The sequence below is a fragment of the Pimephales promelas genome, chromosome 12 (assembly GCF_988280905.1).
Source record: "Pimephales promelas chromosome 12, fPimPro1.hap1.1, whole genome shotgun sequence".
Lineage (NCBI taxonomy): Eukaryota > Metazoa > Chordata > Actinopteri > Cypriniformes > Leuciscidae > Pimephales > Pimephales promelas.
The window spans coordinates 33,059,051-33,076,640 of NC_142780.1; the positions used below are offsets into that span (position 1 = coordinate 33,059,051).

The 17,590-nt window shown below is 37.4% G+C and overlaps 2 protein-coding genes across 9 annotated transcripts in view; both read right to left on the reverse strand.

Annotated features, from left to right (window-relative positions):
- Positions 1-1,079: 1,079 nt before the first annotated feature.
- rbm24b (RNA binding motif protein 24b) lies at positions 1,080-12,196 on the reverse strand. Of its 2 annotated transcripts, XM_039661001.2 has the most exons (5): positions 11,858-12,196; positions 11,150-11,273; positions 10,722-10,776; positions 9,040-9,099; positions 1,080-1,558 (listed from the first exon to the last, which is right to left on the reverse strand). In XM_039661001.2, the coding sequence occupies exons 1-5, from the start codon at positions 12,023-12,025 to the stop codon at positions 1,222-1,224; spliced, it is 744 nt and encodes a 247-aa protein (XP_039516935.1). In that variant the 5' UTR covers positions 12,026-12,196; the 3' UTR covers positions 1,080-1,221. The 2 variants fall into 2 exon arrangements, with proteins under 2 accessions (XP_039516935.1, XP_088974151.1); XM_089118025.1 differs by lacking the exon at positions 9,040-9,099 and having other exon boundaries at positions 11,858-12,169.
- Positions 12,197-13,236: 1,040 nt separating this feature from the next.
- The window catches only part of kif13a (kinesin family member 13A), a 67,275-nt gene continuing 62,921 nt past the window's right edge, over positions 13,237-17,590 (reverse strand). For all 7 annotated transcript variants that reach the window (XM_089118029.1, XM_089118027.1, XM_089118028.1 and 4 more), the window contains 2 exons: positions 16,268-17,195; positions 13,237-14,820 (listed from right to left, as the gene is read on the reverse strand). In XM_089118029.1, coding sequence (XP_088974155.1) covers positions 14,687-14,820; positions 16,268-17,195 — 1,062 coding nt within the window. In that variant the 3' untranslated portion in view covers positions 13,237-14,686. The remainder of the gene's footprint in view (positions 14,821-16,267; positions 17,196-17,590) is intronic.

Sequence of the window (17,590 nt, forward strand, 5' to 3'; positions counted from 1 at the left end):
TAATATAAAAAATACTTGGACATCAATTGTATTTGATTGCAATTATTTCCTTTCGCCAAATTCCACAGTCCCTTTACAAATATACACAAAGGCAACAACCAATCCAATGGCATTCCCTTCCATTTATTAACCATAATAAGGCACATAGTGTGATGATCAGTAGGCCCACTGACATTGAAACATACAGTGTACAGTCTTTCAGTAGTGCCCATAGCTTTTATTTTTGAATATTTAGTTCTAAATATAAAATTGACCTTTTCTATAGCCCCAACAGATGTGCAAGTACAACTAAACATTTCCTATCAGTTACTATGAGATGTAAGGCACAGAGTAGCTGAACACTGTCTGCAGACACAGTCTGTCCTTTAAGGCACTTTGTCTTGTTTCCTAACCCAAATACATGATAATCATTTCAACAGTCATGTATGCAGGCTCATGAGGTTATCAGAGGTCATGCCCGTGAGATGCCAAGGTAGCTGTGAGTTTAGGAAAATAATCAGGCATCCACCAACATATATAGAGATGAGACACAAATAATGGCTGTGTGATGCATTAATGGCATAATTCACCTAAACGCATACATTCTGTCATGATTTACTCACCCTCATGTTGGTCAGAATTTAGTTCTGTGGGAAATAAAAGCAGGGATTTTGAAGATTTGATGTTTATGTAGTGTATCATTTCTGAATATGATGGTTTTATGGTGCTTTTTGGCCACTTTGGAGTGTAAATAGCCAAGTCTCATTTCATAAGTACATAAGTTAACATGAACTAACAATGAAAAATACTGTTATATTAACATCTAATGTTAATTCCAACATCTACTAATATATTTTTAGCATTAGTTAATACACAATGTGAACAACACTCAAATAAACAAATATGAATTAATTGCTCATTGTTAGTTCATTTTAGAAAATGCATTAACTAATGAGACCTTATTGTAAAGAGCTATTCATTTTGTATACGTTTTTTTAGTGACATGAGGGTGAGAATATTCCTTAAATACTTGTACATAAAGAAACTAGATTCGAGTTAATGAACAGCATCATGTTTGACAAGCTACTTCTTCTCCGTAATAAATATTAAATACTACAAATAAAATGACGAGAACATAATAATCACAAAAAACGGAACAATAAAAAAAGTTTCTTTGGCTGACGGACACGGTAAAAAGTGGCACAGTCACGAACGGTCAAAGGACCGGGTTTCCTCCGGGTGTCACTGCATGCGGTCCGTCTGGAGCGGCTGGGGCTGGTACTGAGCGAAGGCTGCCGCCGTGGCCCCGGGCGCGGGAGACGCGAGAGGCTGCTGGACGTACCCGTAGCCGGCCGTGGAGACGTAGCCCGCGGCGGCGGGCGAGGCAGCGTACGGGTACTGGTCGTAAGCGGCGGCGGCGGTGGCAGCAGCGGCGGCGGAGTACTGCGCGTACGCGGCGCCGGTGTAATCCAGGTACGGAGAGGCTGCGGCCGCCGCTGACGCCGCCGACTGCTGGACGTGCGGGATCACCACGCTCGGCTGCATGAACGCCTGCGGGTACACATAGTGAGCAGGAATCCTGAGGGACACAGAGATGCTGGGATTAAACTGGGAACCAGAAAAGCTGCACTTCATCAGAGAAAACGCACAGTGCACTAAAGGGTTATTCAAAGAAATAGGATTGCCACAATAGTAGTAGAGCATGCTGGGAAGACTCAATGATCAGCTGTCAGTCATTCTATCATTTCACTTTAGAAGATGCAATGAACATTTTCAAGTATTTTACTTGTTTTGTAGCCTACTGTAATGTTAAAAATACCAATGGGCCTCGTTAATGAAGTACAAGCGTGCAAATCATTTTCACATTCAATTTACTGCAAGAACTGACCTAAGATGGTAATTTCTACTTTCTATGTTATAAGAAGTTCGTAATAAATTATAGTCTTCATTTATTGTTTTATATATTATTTTTAATACCAGTCTTAGAACATGAAAATGTGTCATTCATTAAATATTATATTTTTATAATCAAAGACTAAAGTAAACCATTTCAAAATTTTAATGTGAAAATGTTTTATATTTAACGTGTCATTACGATAATTTGCATCTAAATGATCATACATTGTAAATCGACTCAACGCCAGCGATGTTATGCCCTAAATATTACATGATTAACTAAATGTATTTTTCCATGTACTTTTCTGTAAAGCTGCTTTGAAACAATATGTATTGTGAAAAGCGCTATACAAATAAACTTGAATTGACTTAAAAAAAGTAAGTAACCTGGTTGCCTTAAAATTTTAAGTTGAATGAACTGGAAAAATTGAGTTAATACAATGAAGGAGATTGATTTAATCAGAAACTCAAAATAGTAAGTTATCTCAACACAAATCAATTATTTAAGTTGATTTGACAAAAGAAAAAATGTTGTGATAACAAATCTTAAAAAATATTTTTTTACAGTGTATAAATTAAGTTTTCTTCATATGTCAGATCAAATACGACATATAAAGAAAACTTAAATCAGTATAAAACAGTATTTTGATTTGATCTATCCTGTTTGCATAGGTAAAATTAAGCAAAAAGTGTGAAAATATTATCGAACTGCATTTAAAATACAAGCTATGAAATTATTTGTCTTAATATAAAAGACAAATTGTCCATTTCCACCAAAGAATGAAGGATGATTTGAGAGTAGTGGCCGGCCTAGGGAAATAGACATCTTCACCCTTTTAGCAAATATTACTTAAAATGTGTTTTTAAAGATTTTGTAATAATATTGTGAAATTGTGCTTTATTTGTGATATGATAACACAATAAAACAAGCCAAACTGTGCAGGCATCATTTTTGCCAGGGCTGAAATTATGAACACAAGGGAGTACCAATGAATTATTAATAACTGATTATTTTTTGGGGTTTTGCATAGTAAAATAAAACCTGTAGCTGTAGTTTGCCCTTTTTTGTCAAATAATCTTGTCTGATAAACACCTCAATCAAGTGTTTTGCTCTTCTCTCATATGCAAAATATAATAATAAAAACAAAAACAAATGTTCCTCATATTTTGATGGTTTAATATTTAACCAAATATCCCCTCTGGACATCACTTTTGGCAACTAGGCCAAACATGGCCATAGATTTAGATTTATGCCTGTTTTACACACACATTCGTTCTGCTTGTAATTCGTGCATGAGGCTTAATTGGTGAATCACAAAATGAATGTCATTAGAGTCACTACCAAGAGTCTAGCTGACCATTTTAGCTCTTAATGAGGATTCAAATGAATGCTCTTGTATTAATTATCATGGCAAATCTATTTCATTTGCAAACTCAGCATTCAATCAGGAGTCCACGGCCTCATATTGCCTCTCAAATAAAATGCCCGGGTAAAAGTGACCATGGATATCAAAGCATATCGATCAATATCACAGCAGGAAAAAAAAAAGAAAAAATAGAGCGACACCAATTCTGCAATCATAAACAGGGTCAATGTTACTATCAAACCAAACAATATTTAAGAGAAAGAAGAGAAATCCAGTTAACTCACACACGCAAAAAAGATAAAAACACACTGGCGTGCGTTCACTGCACACAAACACAACGCTGCTAAACGCACTGAGAAACACCAGATCTACTTCTGAAAATAAGGGATAGTTCACCCATAAACCCTGGCATCAATCATCTCCCTCAAGCTATTCCTGTTTCTTTCTTCTGCAGAACACAAAACAAGATACTTTGAAGAATGTGTGTAACCAGACAGTTGACTTTATTGTATTTCTATGGAAGTCAATGGGATCCATTAACTCTTTGGTTACTCATATTCTCCAAAATATCTTCTTTTGTTTTGAGCAGAAGAACTAAACTCATCCAGGTTTAAAACAACTCGGATATATATATATATATATATATATATATATATATATATATATATATATTAGGGCTGTGCAAAAGTTAATTGCGATTAATCGCATCCAAAATATAAGTCTGTTTTACATAATATATTTGAGTGTGCTGTATATAATTATTTTGTATATATAAATACCTATGCATGCATGTATATATTTTTAGAATTATTTGCGCTTAAATTTTGTATATATATATAAATAAATAATCTATATTATATAAATATAAATATTTTATATAGGAATAACACATTTTCTTAAACGTATACATGCATGTGTGTGTATTTATATATACAAAATAATTATATACAGCACACACAAATATACTATGTAAACACAGACTTTTATTTTGGATGCGATTAATCGCAATTAACTTTTGCACAGCCCTAATATATATATATATATATATATATAGATAGATAGATATATATAGATATGCACTGCATCGGCGATTTGAAATGGCAAATAGTATACAGTTAAAAAACACATTTCACCCCAATAAAAAAAGAAAAACAAAAAGTAAAAAAAAACCCAGCATATTTTACATAAAGAAAATGTTTTGTTTTACAAAAGTGACATTATTTTCAACATAATTATGCATTAATGCATCTTTCTTAATGATTCACGTTACTGTAATACTACACAATGTATTTTACTGTTTTATACGTTTTTTCTTCATTTAAATCATTATAAATTAAAGGCAGCACAGAAAATACTAAGGAAGCTTGTTTCCACAAGGAAATTGAAAATAAAAAAAAAAGAAAAGAAAATTGTTATTGTGACTTTTATGTCATAATTCGAACTTTTACTAAGAATTGCAAGTTTTATAAATCTCAGGTCGGACTTTATAACTCGTAATTACGAGTTTAGATCTCACAATTCTGAGAAAAAGTCAGAATTGTGACAGTCACAATTACCATTTTAATCGTTTTATTCAATGATGACGGAATTTATTTTGTTAATTTATTAATTTATTTTCTCACAATTCCAAAATTCGGACTTTTCACAGTCACAATTACCTTTTTATTTTTTTTTACGGTGGAAACAAGCTTCCATAAAACACTACAATGTTTTTTTTGAAAATGACAAACAAGTAAATATTTGTTTTGATAAACTAAAAACAAATAATGTCACAATGCAAAAACTATGTAAATAAATAAATAAATAAATAAGCTCAAAAGTTGATTCTTGTGCACAGCTGTCATTAAACAGGACACACTTAGTTTCAGGACAGTGGCCAGTGCTTTTTTTAGCCAATCAGAAACATTCTTCATCTGTGAATCATTTTCCACATACGAAATACAAATCAGCATTAAGTCTGGTAAACACATTGCTAATCTAAATGGTTAAATTGCTTAATTTACCTTTATTTGACAGTGTAAAGATGCTAGAAGTCATAAATTCTAAAAGTGGAAGGGCTTCATTTCTGACTCTGAGCCAGATAAATTGCAAAAATAATTCACCTTTAAGACCAGTCCATGTTGCCGGGCAGATTTTATTTGTATTTTTCCATGGCTAAAATAAGTCCTAACCAGCAAGCATGCAAAAACAACAGGTGTTCATGTTAAATCTGGCCATTGATGAGTCTCTAACACACCATTCCTTACTGTCAGTCTGCTGGAGTGACGGGACAGGCTGTGGCGTGGCTATTTTCTGCTGCCCTTGCCATCATAAAACGAGAGCATGAGCAACGCTATCAGCAACACATGGCCCAACACTTTAACCCAGCCCTGAACCCTTCATTACCAACACACACGCATTACTGCACACTATAACGTGTGTAAAGGCAAAACGGCCCATTAGTTTCTGTTACGACTGGCCGCATTTTAAACGTTTTTTCGATGTACTTAGTTATACTGATAGCTACTCATTTTACTACATGATTTGCATGTAGTGTAACATTTTACAATGAGGTCAGGTCACTTTAGATGAACTAACAATGAGTAATACATTTGTTACAGTTTTTATTAATCTTGGTTGACATTAGTTAATCAAAATACAACTGTTCATTGTTAGTTCATGTCAGCTCAGCTCCATTCAATTATATTAACAGATACTTTATTGATTTTCATAAAGTAAAATGTTGGAATTAACCAATGAATGCTTTAGAAGTATTTTTATTGTTATTTCACGTTAACTAATGTAGCAAACTCATTTTAACAAATGGAACCTTATTGTAAATCGATCCCGCACATAGTATATAACCATTTTCCTGTTAATGAACTGAATGATTCGTATATATGCAGAAATTCAATTAGGTGAGATTTAATTCAACATACACTCTAAAAATTCTGGGTTGTTTTAACACAACTTTGGGTCAAATATGGACAAACCCAAACATTGGGTTAAAAATGTCATTAAAAAATGTAACCCAATGGCTGGGTTTGTCCATATATTTTACATATTAGAGTGTATAATTGAAGAGTTCAGATGCAAAAGCCTCTATTTGAAATTTTCTTCTAGAATGATCATTTTTATCAAGCTTGTATATTTAAGTTATTCAAGTGAAATTACTGAACTTAAAAATACAAGTTTGATAAAAATCATCATTGAAGAAGAAAAATTCAAATGGCATTTAGAGGCTTTTGCATCTGAACTCTCCAATTATAAATGTGGTGTAAAACTCGACCCAAATCCGAGCACGTCTTTGTTAAAAATACCCCTGTTACTAAGCAGAGCCGGCAACTTTCTTACTACCAGGGATAGGGCTAATTTAAGGTACTTTGTAAATCACAGAAACAGAGGGGCTGATCTCTCGGGTACACGGATCGCGTGTCTCTGAACACCTGTTGTCTCGTGGCCGCTCTGAATGCCGTTGTGTTCCAAACTAAAGTTCAGCTGTTGTCTTTGGTTCAGTCCTCTGAGGGATATATGTTCTCCTTGATCGGTATACGAGTTGACTGAATCTTCCTAGATTAGAAGGACAGAAGTAACTGTGTACTGGATTGGTCAATAGTAGTACAATACAGTTGATTATTGTGGTTTCTTAGGCCCAAAATATTCCTTACACAAGTACATCAACACACGTAACTACGCAAACTCTACATGTTATTGCATAACAGATGTCTTGCATTCTAAGGATTAAGCTTTAATAATAATAGCATTTTATGTATAGATTGCCTCAAGAGAAAAAAATGACAAAAAGCATGTTTGTTGCAGCATCCTGAATATGGTTTAATAATGGTTTAAAGGGATAGTTCACTTTTAAATTAATTTTTTATATGTTTTAGCTTATCTCAAGGGCATCCAAGATGTAGGTCTCTTTGTTTCCACAGTATTTTTAAATTTCGATATTTTTAGGTCAAACCGTTCTTGTCTCTCAGTCATATAATGGAGGTCTATGGTCACCACCTCAAAGAGCATGCATAGAGAAGTCCAAATTAAACATGATTTAATGACTCGTAAATGTAAGTACACACTGATGGCCTAAGACACGAAACGAGTGGTTTGTGTGAGAAAACGAACAGTATTTATATCGTTTTTACCTCTTGTAATCGGTCACGTCCAAGTACTCTGAGGGCACGGGCGCTTCGGTCTGCGTAAGCGCCGGAAATCAAGCGCATAATCATGTTTAATCTGGACTTCTCTGTGCATGCTCTTTGAGGTGGTGACCATAGACCTCCATTGTATGACTGACAGACAAGAACGGTTTGACCTAAAAATATCAAAATTGAAAATACTGCGGAAACAAAGACACCTACATTTTGGATGCCCTTGAGGTAAGCTAAAACATATCAAAAGTTAATTTCAAAGTGAACTATCCCTTTAAACCAAGTACTGATGTACTGAAAGTACTGATGTTTGATGTTACCACGATAATTTAATTTTTTAAGGCACTATCGCATACATCCATTGCAGATAAGGCAATTCCACAGCGCATAGCGACAAGCAAAGGAGTGAAAGAAATGTCAATTAGAAATAAAGTAGTGGCCAAAAGTGATGTCCAAAAGGGAGATTTGTTTTTAATAACCCTACAAGTTTGATTAAACTATCAAAATATGAAGAAAATATTTGATATTTTTTAAATATCTTAAATATGAGGGAAGAACAAAACACTCGATTAAGGTACAAAAAGCTCACAGGAAAAAGCAAACATTGACTACAACATAATCAGTTATTAATATTTCGTTGGTTCTCTCTTGTTTTTGCATACGTTTCTTTGTATGGCAGCCTGGCCTAAAATGATGTCGGCACAATTTCATTGTGTTATCACAAATAAAATTATTCACTCCAAGCACAACTAATATGATTACAATATATTTAATACTATATAAAGAAAGTGTGAAGATGTCGACTTTCCTAGACCGGACATCACTTTTGGCCACTACCATATACTTGCAACACTAGAAATCATTGATGATATTTGTTTTTGTTGTGTATTCTATGCTTATTAGAATATCTAGATTTGAACTCTGTTAAACTCAATTGAATCTCCAGTTAACCACAATTTGAAAGAAACAGAATTGGCGCTAATTCTTAATATTATTTTTCCACAAAGAGGTTTAGGGAAAAGTGAATGTAAGACAGTCAGGGTAAAAGACAAACGACTCATTAGTAAAATAAAAGAACGGAGGCACATGAGATACACTGCAACATGCAAGCCATGAGTTGTTTTGAGGGTGAGCCAGTCAAGAAAGACAAACTTTGACCCCTTCAACAACAGAACACTGAAACGTCTGTTCAAGTGAATCAAAATCAGTAAGAACAAGCTGTGCACAATCATCAAGAAAACGGAAAAAGACGTTCCCAGCACCCCAAGACAAAGAAACCACCGTCTCCCCGAATCCCCACGTCCTACTATACACTCATTTCTATTAAAAGCACACGGTTTAGCTATGAAAACCACTTCAGACAGGTCCAAACGCACACAAAAGCTACTCTCCAAAAAACAACAACAACAACGTCCATGCAAGCTAATCACCATTTGAGAGTGTACGTGTTTGAGTCTACTGGTAGAGCTTATGAATTCTGACTTTGTTCAGCTCGTTCACCTCTTAGGTTATGTTAACCGAAAGAGAGCCTGTCAGATCAGAGAGAGACACATTACATTGAGTCACGCTGGAAAGAGGAAGTGACAGACGTAGACTTTTCAGGAGTTGACAACAGTGCATATAAAACCACACAACAACCACAAAGATAAAAAAGCACACGCACACACCTCATAACCTGGCGGAAAGGGGGAGGATACAGTAATGGCGAATGCTCATCCTCACTATCTCTATGACACAAGGAGAACACAAAAATCAACATAATTATACTTTACAGAATATTGCAACATGTAGGAATATGATATTGTTGATCATTACACATTTATCTTTAAAGGTGACGTGTGTAATGTTCGAGTATCACCGAATGGAACTGCAAAAATATTTTCCAGACATCTATAAATAATGCTAATGGGTCCATGTTGCTACCTAGCAAACACAAATATATACTAAGAATGTTTTGCTAAGTCATGAATGTTCCCTGGACTTTCACAATGTCCAGTTTTGTTCTTGGTTATTTGAATTTTAAGGGAACATTCCATTTTAGAATCTTTCAAACATAAACGTTACTTTTGTATCAAGTAGATGAAAAATGCTAGACCAACTAAAAAGATTTCGAACAAAAATTCTCTATGAACAATGTATATAATAGATAACAGTTTTGTACTAATGTTCTGAGACCAGGTAACTCTGAACAAATCGTTACTTGGAAGAATAACTTTCTGATTGTTCATAACCATAACTATGAACTTTCAGAATGTTGGTCAAACGCCAAAGTTCTGAGAACGTTCCCTTTAAGCTGGGTGTGTCGACTCGTGACCCTCAAACAAACATAACTATTTACAAAGAGTGACTCTTAAAGGGTTAGTTCACCCAAAAATTAAGAACTAAGATATTTTAGATTTAGTCCTAGATCTTTCTGTTCCTCCATTGTAAAAGTATGTACGGTATACTGTCCTTATTCATAAAGGAAATACAGACATCATCAAAGTAGTCCATGTGACATCAGTGGGTTAGTTAGAGTGTTTTGAAGCATCGAAAATACATTTTGGTCCAAAAATAACAAAACTACGACTTTATTCAGCAATGCATTGTCTTCCGGTTCTGTTGTGGATCCGCGTTCAGTGACGAGGCTGACATGTGTCTGGTGCGGCTGTGCTTCGGCTACAGTCTGATGGAGACGCGCGCTGTACAAAACAATCTTCGCAAACATGTCTAAAGATTTCCACAGAGGAAGACTTGCATTTTTTTTTGCCCAGCCATATTTATTTGAACCCGAATACACATCAGCTGCGTCACTGAATGTGGATCCACAACAGAACCGGAAGACAATACAATGCTGAATAAAGTCGTAGTTTTTGTTATTTTTGGACCAAAATGTATTTTCGATGCGTCAAAACACTCTAACTACCCCACTGATGTCACATGGACTACTTTGATGATGTCTTTATTTCCTTTCTGGACAAGGACAGTATACCGTACATACATTTCCAATGGAGGGACAGAAAGCTCTCAGCGTAAATCTAAAATATCTGTATAAATAAACTGTTTTCTGAAGATGAACGGAGGTCTTACAGGCTTGGGACAATGAGAGCGAGTCATTAATGACATCATTTTCAGTTTTGGGTGAACTAACCCTTTAAAGTGTGATACAAGAAATCACTTAAAAGAATTTAAAAAAAAATTAAAATCACACGCATCACCTTTAAAGAAAGTCAATGGTACAAATTTGTCTAAGATGACAAAATGCTGCTTTTCCCATATCATATTTTTACACAAGAGAATGTAGAGAACGCCTAAAACTAATCAAACTACACACACAAAAAATAGTCTTCAATAGTCTTGTCACACTTACCCATAAGGCCGTTGGATAAATGTGGGGTGTATCTGAGGGACACCAAATGAAAATCCTGTAGAGAAAGACAACCTTATTGCACTTCATTTTATATTTACATTATACAAGAAAACCACATACAATGACTAAGATAGGCTTTATTCTACAAGGGACATTCATATTAATTTGATTTCAAAATTTTTATCATATCTATCGAGTCACATTTTGTATTTTTCTTTATCACATTTAACAAATAATTCTGTGACAATTATATAAGCATAACTGTATTCACTATGTAACCTCAGATGATTTTTCTTCTTTAGAAACCACACACAGTGTGATGCTCTGTGCCATGCAGCTTGTCTTTATTGCATGGTTTCTGATACTCTGCATTAGTCCGCCATCAGCGTGAAGTTTCTGGTCAGCGGCGCGTGCCCGGGCCCCCTTACCTGGCTGCATGATCCGTGGTTTGGCCCCAAGGTACGCCAGGTTAACGTTGGCTTTTCTACCGTCTATGATGGGGTTTGGGTCCTTACAGGCTCTTTCTGCAGAAGCTCGATCAGCCATCGTCACCTTCACACACACACATGAAAAGAGGAACACACAGATACATGCGGCGTTTTCAATGATGTTCAATGTGTATGGAATGTGTTGGGTGTTTAATATGGGAAGTGATGGCAAGCAATGTTTGTCAAGTTACTCTATATTAAAAAAAATAACAATGAATTACTAAGCTAATAATTACATCTTAAACAGTGTAATTAAAATTACTGTACTCTCTAAAAAGTGCTGCATTACTATTCACTTTCTAAATCCCATTTCAACCTTGACCAGTTGAACAATACAAGGACAGACATGAAATTGCTTTTATAAATAACATAAATTGTTCTTGAGTATTTAAAGGGAGATTGTTACATTAAAAACACATTTTTTTCCATTACATTTTGATATTAAATCCGCTATTGTCTATCTACACAGTATAAAGCAGTTAAATGAGAAGTAGCTTAACTGTAAATAAATTACAGAAACATTAATAGGTAATTTACTTTTTCAAATGAAAAGTAATTAAATTACAGTAATTAACTTAGTAATGAATTACACCAAACACTTGACTGCAAGTCAATCTAGACTGATAGAAAGACAGACAGACAACTTACAAAACCATAGCCTCTGGATTTTCCAGTTTGTCTGTCAGTAATGACCACAGCTTCCTCGATTTCTCCAAACACTTCAAAGTATTTTCTGAGGCTGGAGTCGGTGGTGTGATACGGAAGACCTCCGACGAAGATCTTGGTGTATGTGGTGTCCTTCTGAGAGCTGTGCATCCTCACGACGGGGCGCGCGCAGTTAGGCGAATCAAACAAACAGTGCAAAAGTTTCACTACGACTGGTTAAATAAACAACAACTCGTATTCTTGGAAGGTATCAGTAACAGAGGTATGTGACAGCGCAAATTATTTGATACGAGGTAGAATAAACCACAGCAAACAAATGCGTCTGTCAGGAGAAGGAACTTAACTACATGCCATATGGTTTTGGTGGCTCTCACTCACACGCGGACAGACTCCGCCCATTCACAATTTCACCCCGCCCACGATCAATATTAGCCACGCCCTCCTGTTCCCTGACTGAGGTGACCACATTTATTGCTAACTCACTTTCATGTGACTAATCATTTTGTAGTTTCAATTTCAGAATATTTTTAGTGCCTGTTGCCAGTCCAAATGATCTTATTTTAACTGCAGCAATGATGTGATGCTTTGTCCCTCTATAATAATGATTTGAAGGAAGGGTTTACCAACCAACAAACAAATTGTTAGCATATGTGCTCTGTGCTAAAATATTAGAGGTAACTTTGTAGTTATTAGGATGTAGGCCATGGGTTTAATTCCCCAAATATAGCGTGAGCTCCTTTAGATAAGAGCATCCGGCAAATGCATAAAAGTCCTTCACAGTATTAAGAGATTCTATTGCAGATGTTCCCTGCTTCAATCTGACACAGTGACCTAGTGACCCAGGGACTTTACATGATAATGCAGGTCAAAGTTCAGACTCAGAGTTACTCAACCTAATTCTTGTGAAGACTCAGAAGACAAGAGTTAGTACAACAATCTTGCCGAAATGCACACCTTGGTAGCCATTTTCTGTAACCAACTTCAAAAAATTATTAATTCATTCATATATATATACATATATATATATATATATATATATATATATATATATATATTGTGTGAAAAAAAATGAATTCTAAACCTGAATTCTGGTTAAAATTACTGTTTTTTTCTTTTTTTTTTCTCTTTCTCAAACTACATTTTTGTTGAAGATTAAAGGTGTAAAAAAATACAAGATAATAAGTGTCAGGGATGAGATTTTAGATTTTTTTTAAATCTCACAAAATACAGCAACAAAATTGGTTGCTGTATTTTGCTATAAAATGTATTTAAATGAACAGTTCGGATGAGCAAACCTTTCAAATCAAATAGAAAACAACCAATAATACGTCATGCAAAGGAAGAACACACAAAAAAACAGCATTTGTAAACGTTCTGTAATCTACAACATTTTTTGTACCAGCATCTGCAGAGATACAATATAAATACAATTCTGTACATTTTATAATATTGTAAATACTATGTTCATACATTTTATGTACAGCTCCTTGTCAAGGAGAGCAGCTTTGTTTTCTTTTAAGTAAGGTCTTGGGTTTTTATTTAACCGTCTCCAATGACAGCAATAGTATTCACTTCTTATGAGATCCACAGTTCTTTAGGTAAAACAGAGCAATAATAACAGTACTGGTCATGGCACTAAACATACAAGCATTATTCAGGCTGTGTCCCATTCCCCGTCTCCCATTTATACCTATAAAAAAACATTAATATTGACTTTAGTATCACAAACTAATAAAATCTTTCTTGACAGTCAAACACACATGGATTTAAATGCTCGAAAGCTTCATTATTAGGCGGGTAAACCTAGAAGTCGATTATCTAAAAAGTCCCCGTTCATGTGGGGCTTGTGTCAGTACTTTAGGGCATTTCTGGTCTATAGCCGATACAAAGCAGATAAGATTATCGCCATTTTGCAATAATACCGGCAAGGGTCTGATAAAGAAAACAAGGTGCTCTCCGCATCAGGTGACAACAAAAGTTAGTCACTTCTGTCAACCTCCTGAGAAGCGTCAAATCAGTATCTGAGAATGCGTAAAAATTCGTGCATTATGTAACTTAATGTGCATCCAGGATAAGTTACTCCAGTGCAAGCGTTCGGACAGCTTTGTTAATAGAAATATTGGCAGTCCCTCAACAGTTACAGTACTCAACAAGCCAATTACGCAACAGAGTACGAGCAACAGGCTTGGCGTCCGTTCAAAATACCATTAAACTAAAAAACATCAACCAAATTTTTGAATATCCGATGGGCATGTGGTCTTCTATCCATAAAAAATGGCACTTAGCATATTAGCATAAATCGGTCGAACAAATACAAGCATAAAACACGTTGCCAAAGTAAGTTTGCACAGCAGATTTGAAAGGCTATGTCTTTGGTAATACCTGATATAATAACACAAACAAAAATGTTCATAAACAGTAGTACATTCTTACCTAGAACAGACATCCAAATCTCAAACTCACTCAAAGTATATTTTTTTTGTTAGGCATTGTTTGATTAATACACTTAGTCATATAAGAAGTGGTGAAGAATTAATGAAGATGGAAACTAGTATTTCAGCTATATCAAAGCTAACATGATATATAAAACGTGTTTGTGCAACTGTGCAACTCTCGACATTCAAAGATGATACTGAAATAAGCCTATAACTTCAGCACAACACACACAGGTAGTGTTTATTGCCACGGAATAAGAGGAATCAATAAATCTCTGATGAAGGATGGATTCTGTTAGCACTCGGTTTGTCCAGGCGGTTGCTGGTGCTGGTGTCGAAGAGATCGTCTACCAACTATTGGGTCAATGTCCTGCCCCTACTGGAGCACAGATTGAGGTTCGGTGTCTATGGACGGAGGCCCTCGAGTCAAACAGGATGGCTTCACGAAGACGCCATGACCTGTGGCACACCGGAAATACACCCTTCCCTGGACCGTACCATTGTGCTTGCCTTTGGAAGGATGAGAAAGGTCTAAGGTTAAAAGGATTTTGAGTTGAGATTCAAATCAAGGTTACAAGGATCTTGGCTTGAGAGCAGGGGCGTAGGAGCAATTCTGAACCTGGGGGGGACAGTAAATGCTAGGGGGGTCCGGGGGATACCAACCAAGTCTTGGTTATTTAATTTTGGTTTAGTCTTATTTTCCTTACCTTGTCATTCAAGGCCAGGGCACTTTTTGTACATTTCTGGAACTTTTGCCCGCTTCCACATCCCGTGCAACTACGGATCTCCCAGGAACATATTGATGCGTACATTTATCCGTGTCACCTAGATGCGCATGCGCGAGCGGTGCGCGATCATGGTCGACTGACGACATAAGCAGCTGAAGAATACGGCCGTTGAAGAATACGAATGGCGCCGCCGGTGTACACTCATAATGTGTTCGAATTTTAAAGATGTGGTGCTGAGCTTCTCGTTTGGTGTGCGACGCCCTTATAGACTCTCCGCCGAAACCCCCGTTTCACTGTTGCTCACGCGACGGTCCTGCTCGAGCCTCGACGCTTACGCGCGGCCACTGCTCGCGGTGTGAATGAACGCACTCATTGATTAACATGCCGAAAGGAATAGAGCAGGAGCCGGTCTTGACACGGGGTTCAGCCATAGCTATGTTGTTTCTAGCAAAACGTTAGGCTAGTGGTGCGTCTATGCATAGCTACAAAAAAAAATAAAATAAAAATCGATATTGCGTTTCTGAAAATCGATACAGTATTGCAAAATAAAATATCGCGATACTCAAGTGTATCGATTTTTTCTTACACCCCTAGTTTCCACCGCAACTACCAGGAACTATTTGTCCCAGGAACTTTCTTCATAGGAACTTTTTTTTGCCCCAGACTGCGTTTACACCGCAGGCTAAAGTACCATTCCGGGGCGGGAAGATTATAGTGACGTTGAACTGCGTGCGACTGCTCCTCCCAGTCTGCGCGTTTCTTTGAGTTTTGTATGGAGGAGATTCAAGCTGTGCTGCTTTTGTGTGCGACTGGTTTACTAACGAGGTAATTAACAAAACGGCAGAAAAGATAATTTAATATTTAATTAATAAAATTTAAAAAGATAATAATCGTAATGCTAGATATAAAAGTAGACGTTTGTTATCAGCGGACATTGACCTGAGATGGATGGGACGAACGCGCGCCATCGGGCAGAAAGAACAAGTGGTAAGAACCAATCAGCATGTTCAACGCACAAGTCCCTCCCCGAAAGTTCCCAAACTCTGAAAAAGTACTACCTCGCCAGCAGGGATATTTACCCGGAACTTCATTTAGACCCTGGTTCCTGCGGTGTAAACACACCGCGTACCAACCCAAAGAAACGCGGCTTTAGATTTTGAAATGTGGGGGGACATGTCCCCCCATGTATAATGGCTCCTACGCCCCTGCTTGAGAGTAATTTCACTTACCTACAGCAAGGTCCAACTCCACTCCAACCCAGATTCCTTTGGCAAACTCTACCCCTCCAACATAATGCACCATCCCACTGCGTTTGCCCACCCACACTTGCTCACCGGGGGCCATCCAGTCCGGCAACTGAGCAACCGGTGTGTTCTCGTCCTCACTAGAGTCCACCGAGAGCTCTGCATCCTCGAAGAACTCAAGTCCTCGAGATTCTTCCAGCTCTGGGTTGGCGTGAGGTACAGGAACACTGGGAGACTCTTTTCCATTGTGGAGATGGCACTGGGACGGATGATCCAGGTCTTGCGTTTTGGCTGGGGGAATTGATTCTGCCTTCAAACTAAAGTTACAGAGGTCGTCTTCCCCTAAACCTTCATCTGCACCCTTAAAGTCTGTGAATTCTTGGCTGACGCTCAGGATACTTTTGTGGGGAGGCGAAGGGGAACGGTCGTGGTCGGTGCAAAGACGGGAACAGTGCTGAACGGTCTGGACTGGATAGGATGATAGTGAGGAAACGGTTTCGGTTCCCAAGGCACCTCTGGAAGGATGCAACCCTCTTCCGTGCTCCTGAGGGTCTGCGGCTTCTCTGTTGTTGAGCTGGTCGCAACTATCACTGCCGCTGAAGAGCACATCGGACAGCGTGGCATTTGAGGCACTATGGGAGAAATAGCCGCTTGTACAGCTGCTGGCCGTGGGACTACGGGACACTTCTTTATCCGCAACCCGTGTTCCCGATAACACCCCGATCCCAGGCGCCAACTCCCCCTGCACACATACAGTCTCCCCTTGGGTCTCAAGACTGGCGTTGTACACCTCAAAGTTCGCGAACTTCTCTGGGATGTAAGGCTTGAAGTTTTGGAGCTCCCGAGACCCAAGAACTGGAATACTAGAACTGGTGAAGGCTGAATCCATGTTGGGATCCTCCTCCTCTGAATCCTGACAAATCATCAATGAACAGACATGAACCCAAACAGCAAAGTATTTAAACGCTACTGCCCCCTTGTGATGAAACCCTGAAGCACATTAGCAACTTTGTGTCTACAACAGTGGATGTGTAGACCATAGTAATAGGCTAGATGTCTTACGGCGGAGTCTCTATCGTCATCACCGGCGGCCATCTTGTCACAGGCAAGCTTTCTGGCGGGCTCTGAGGTTCCTAATGTGAGATGAGTGGTCAGCACGAACACGAATACATTTTTTTACTCGCTGAAATCTTGATGGATTTAAAAACGGTTAGGTTTGTTACAAACGGTATTAGCGTAGGCTATAATTCTGGATGATTATTTATTTATACACTTATTATTCATAACTAAATCTCTGACATTTATAAC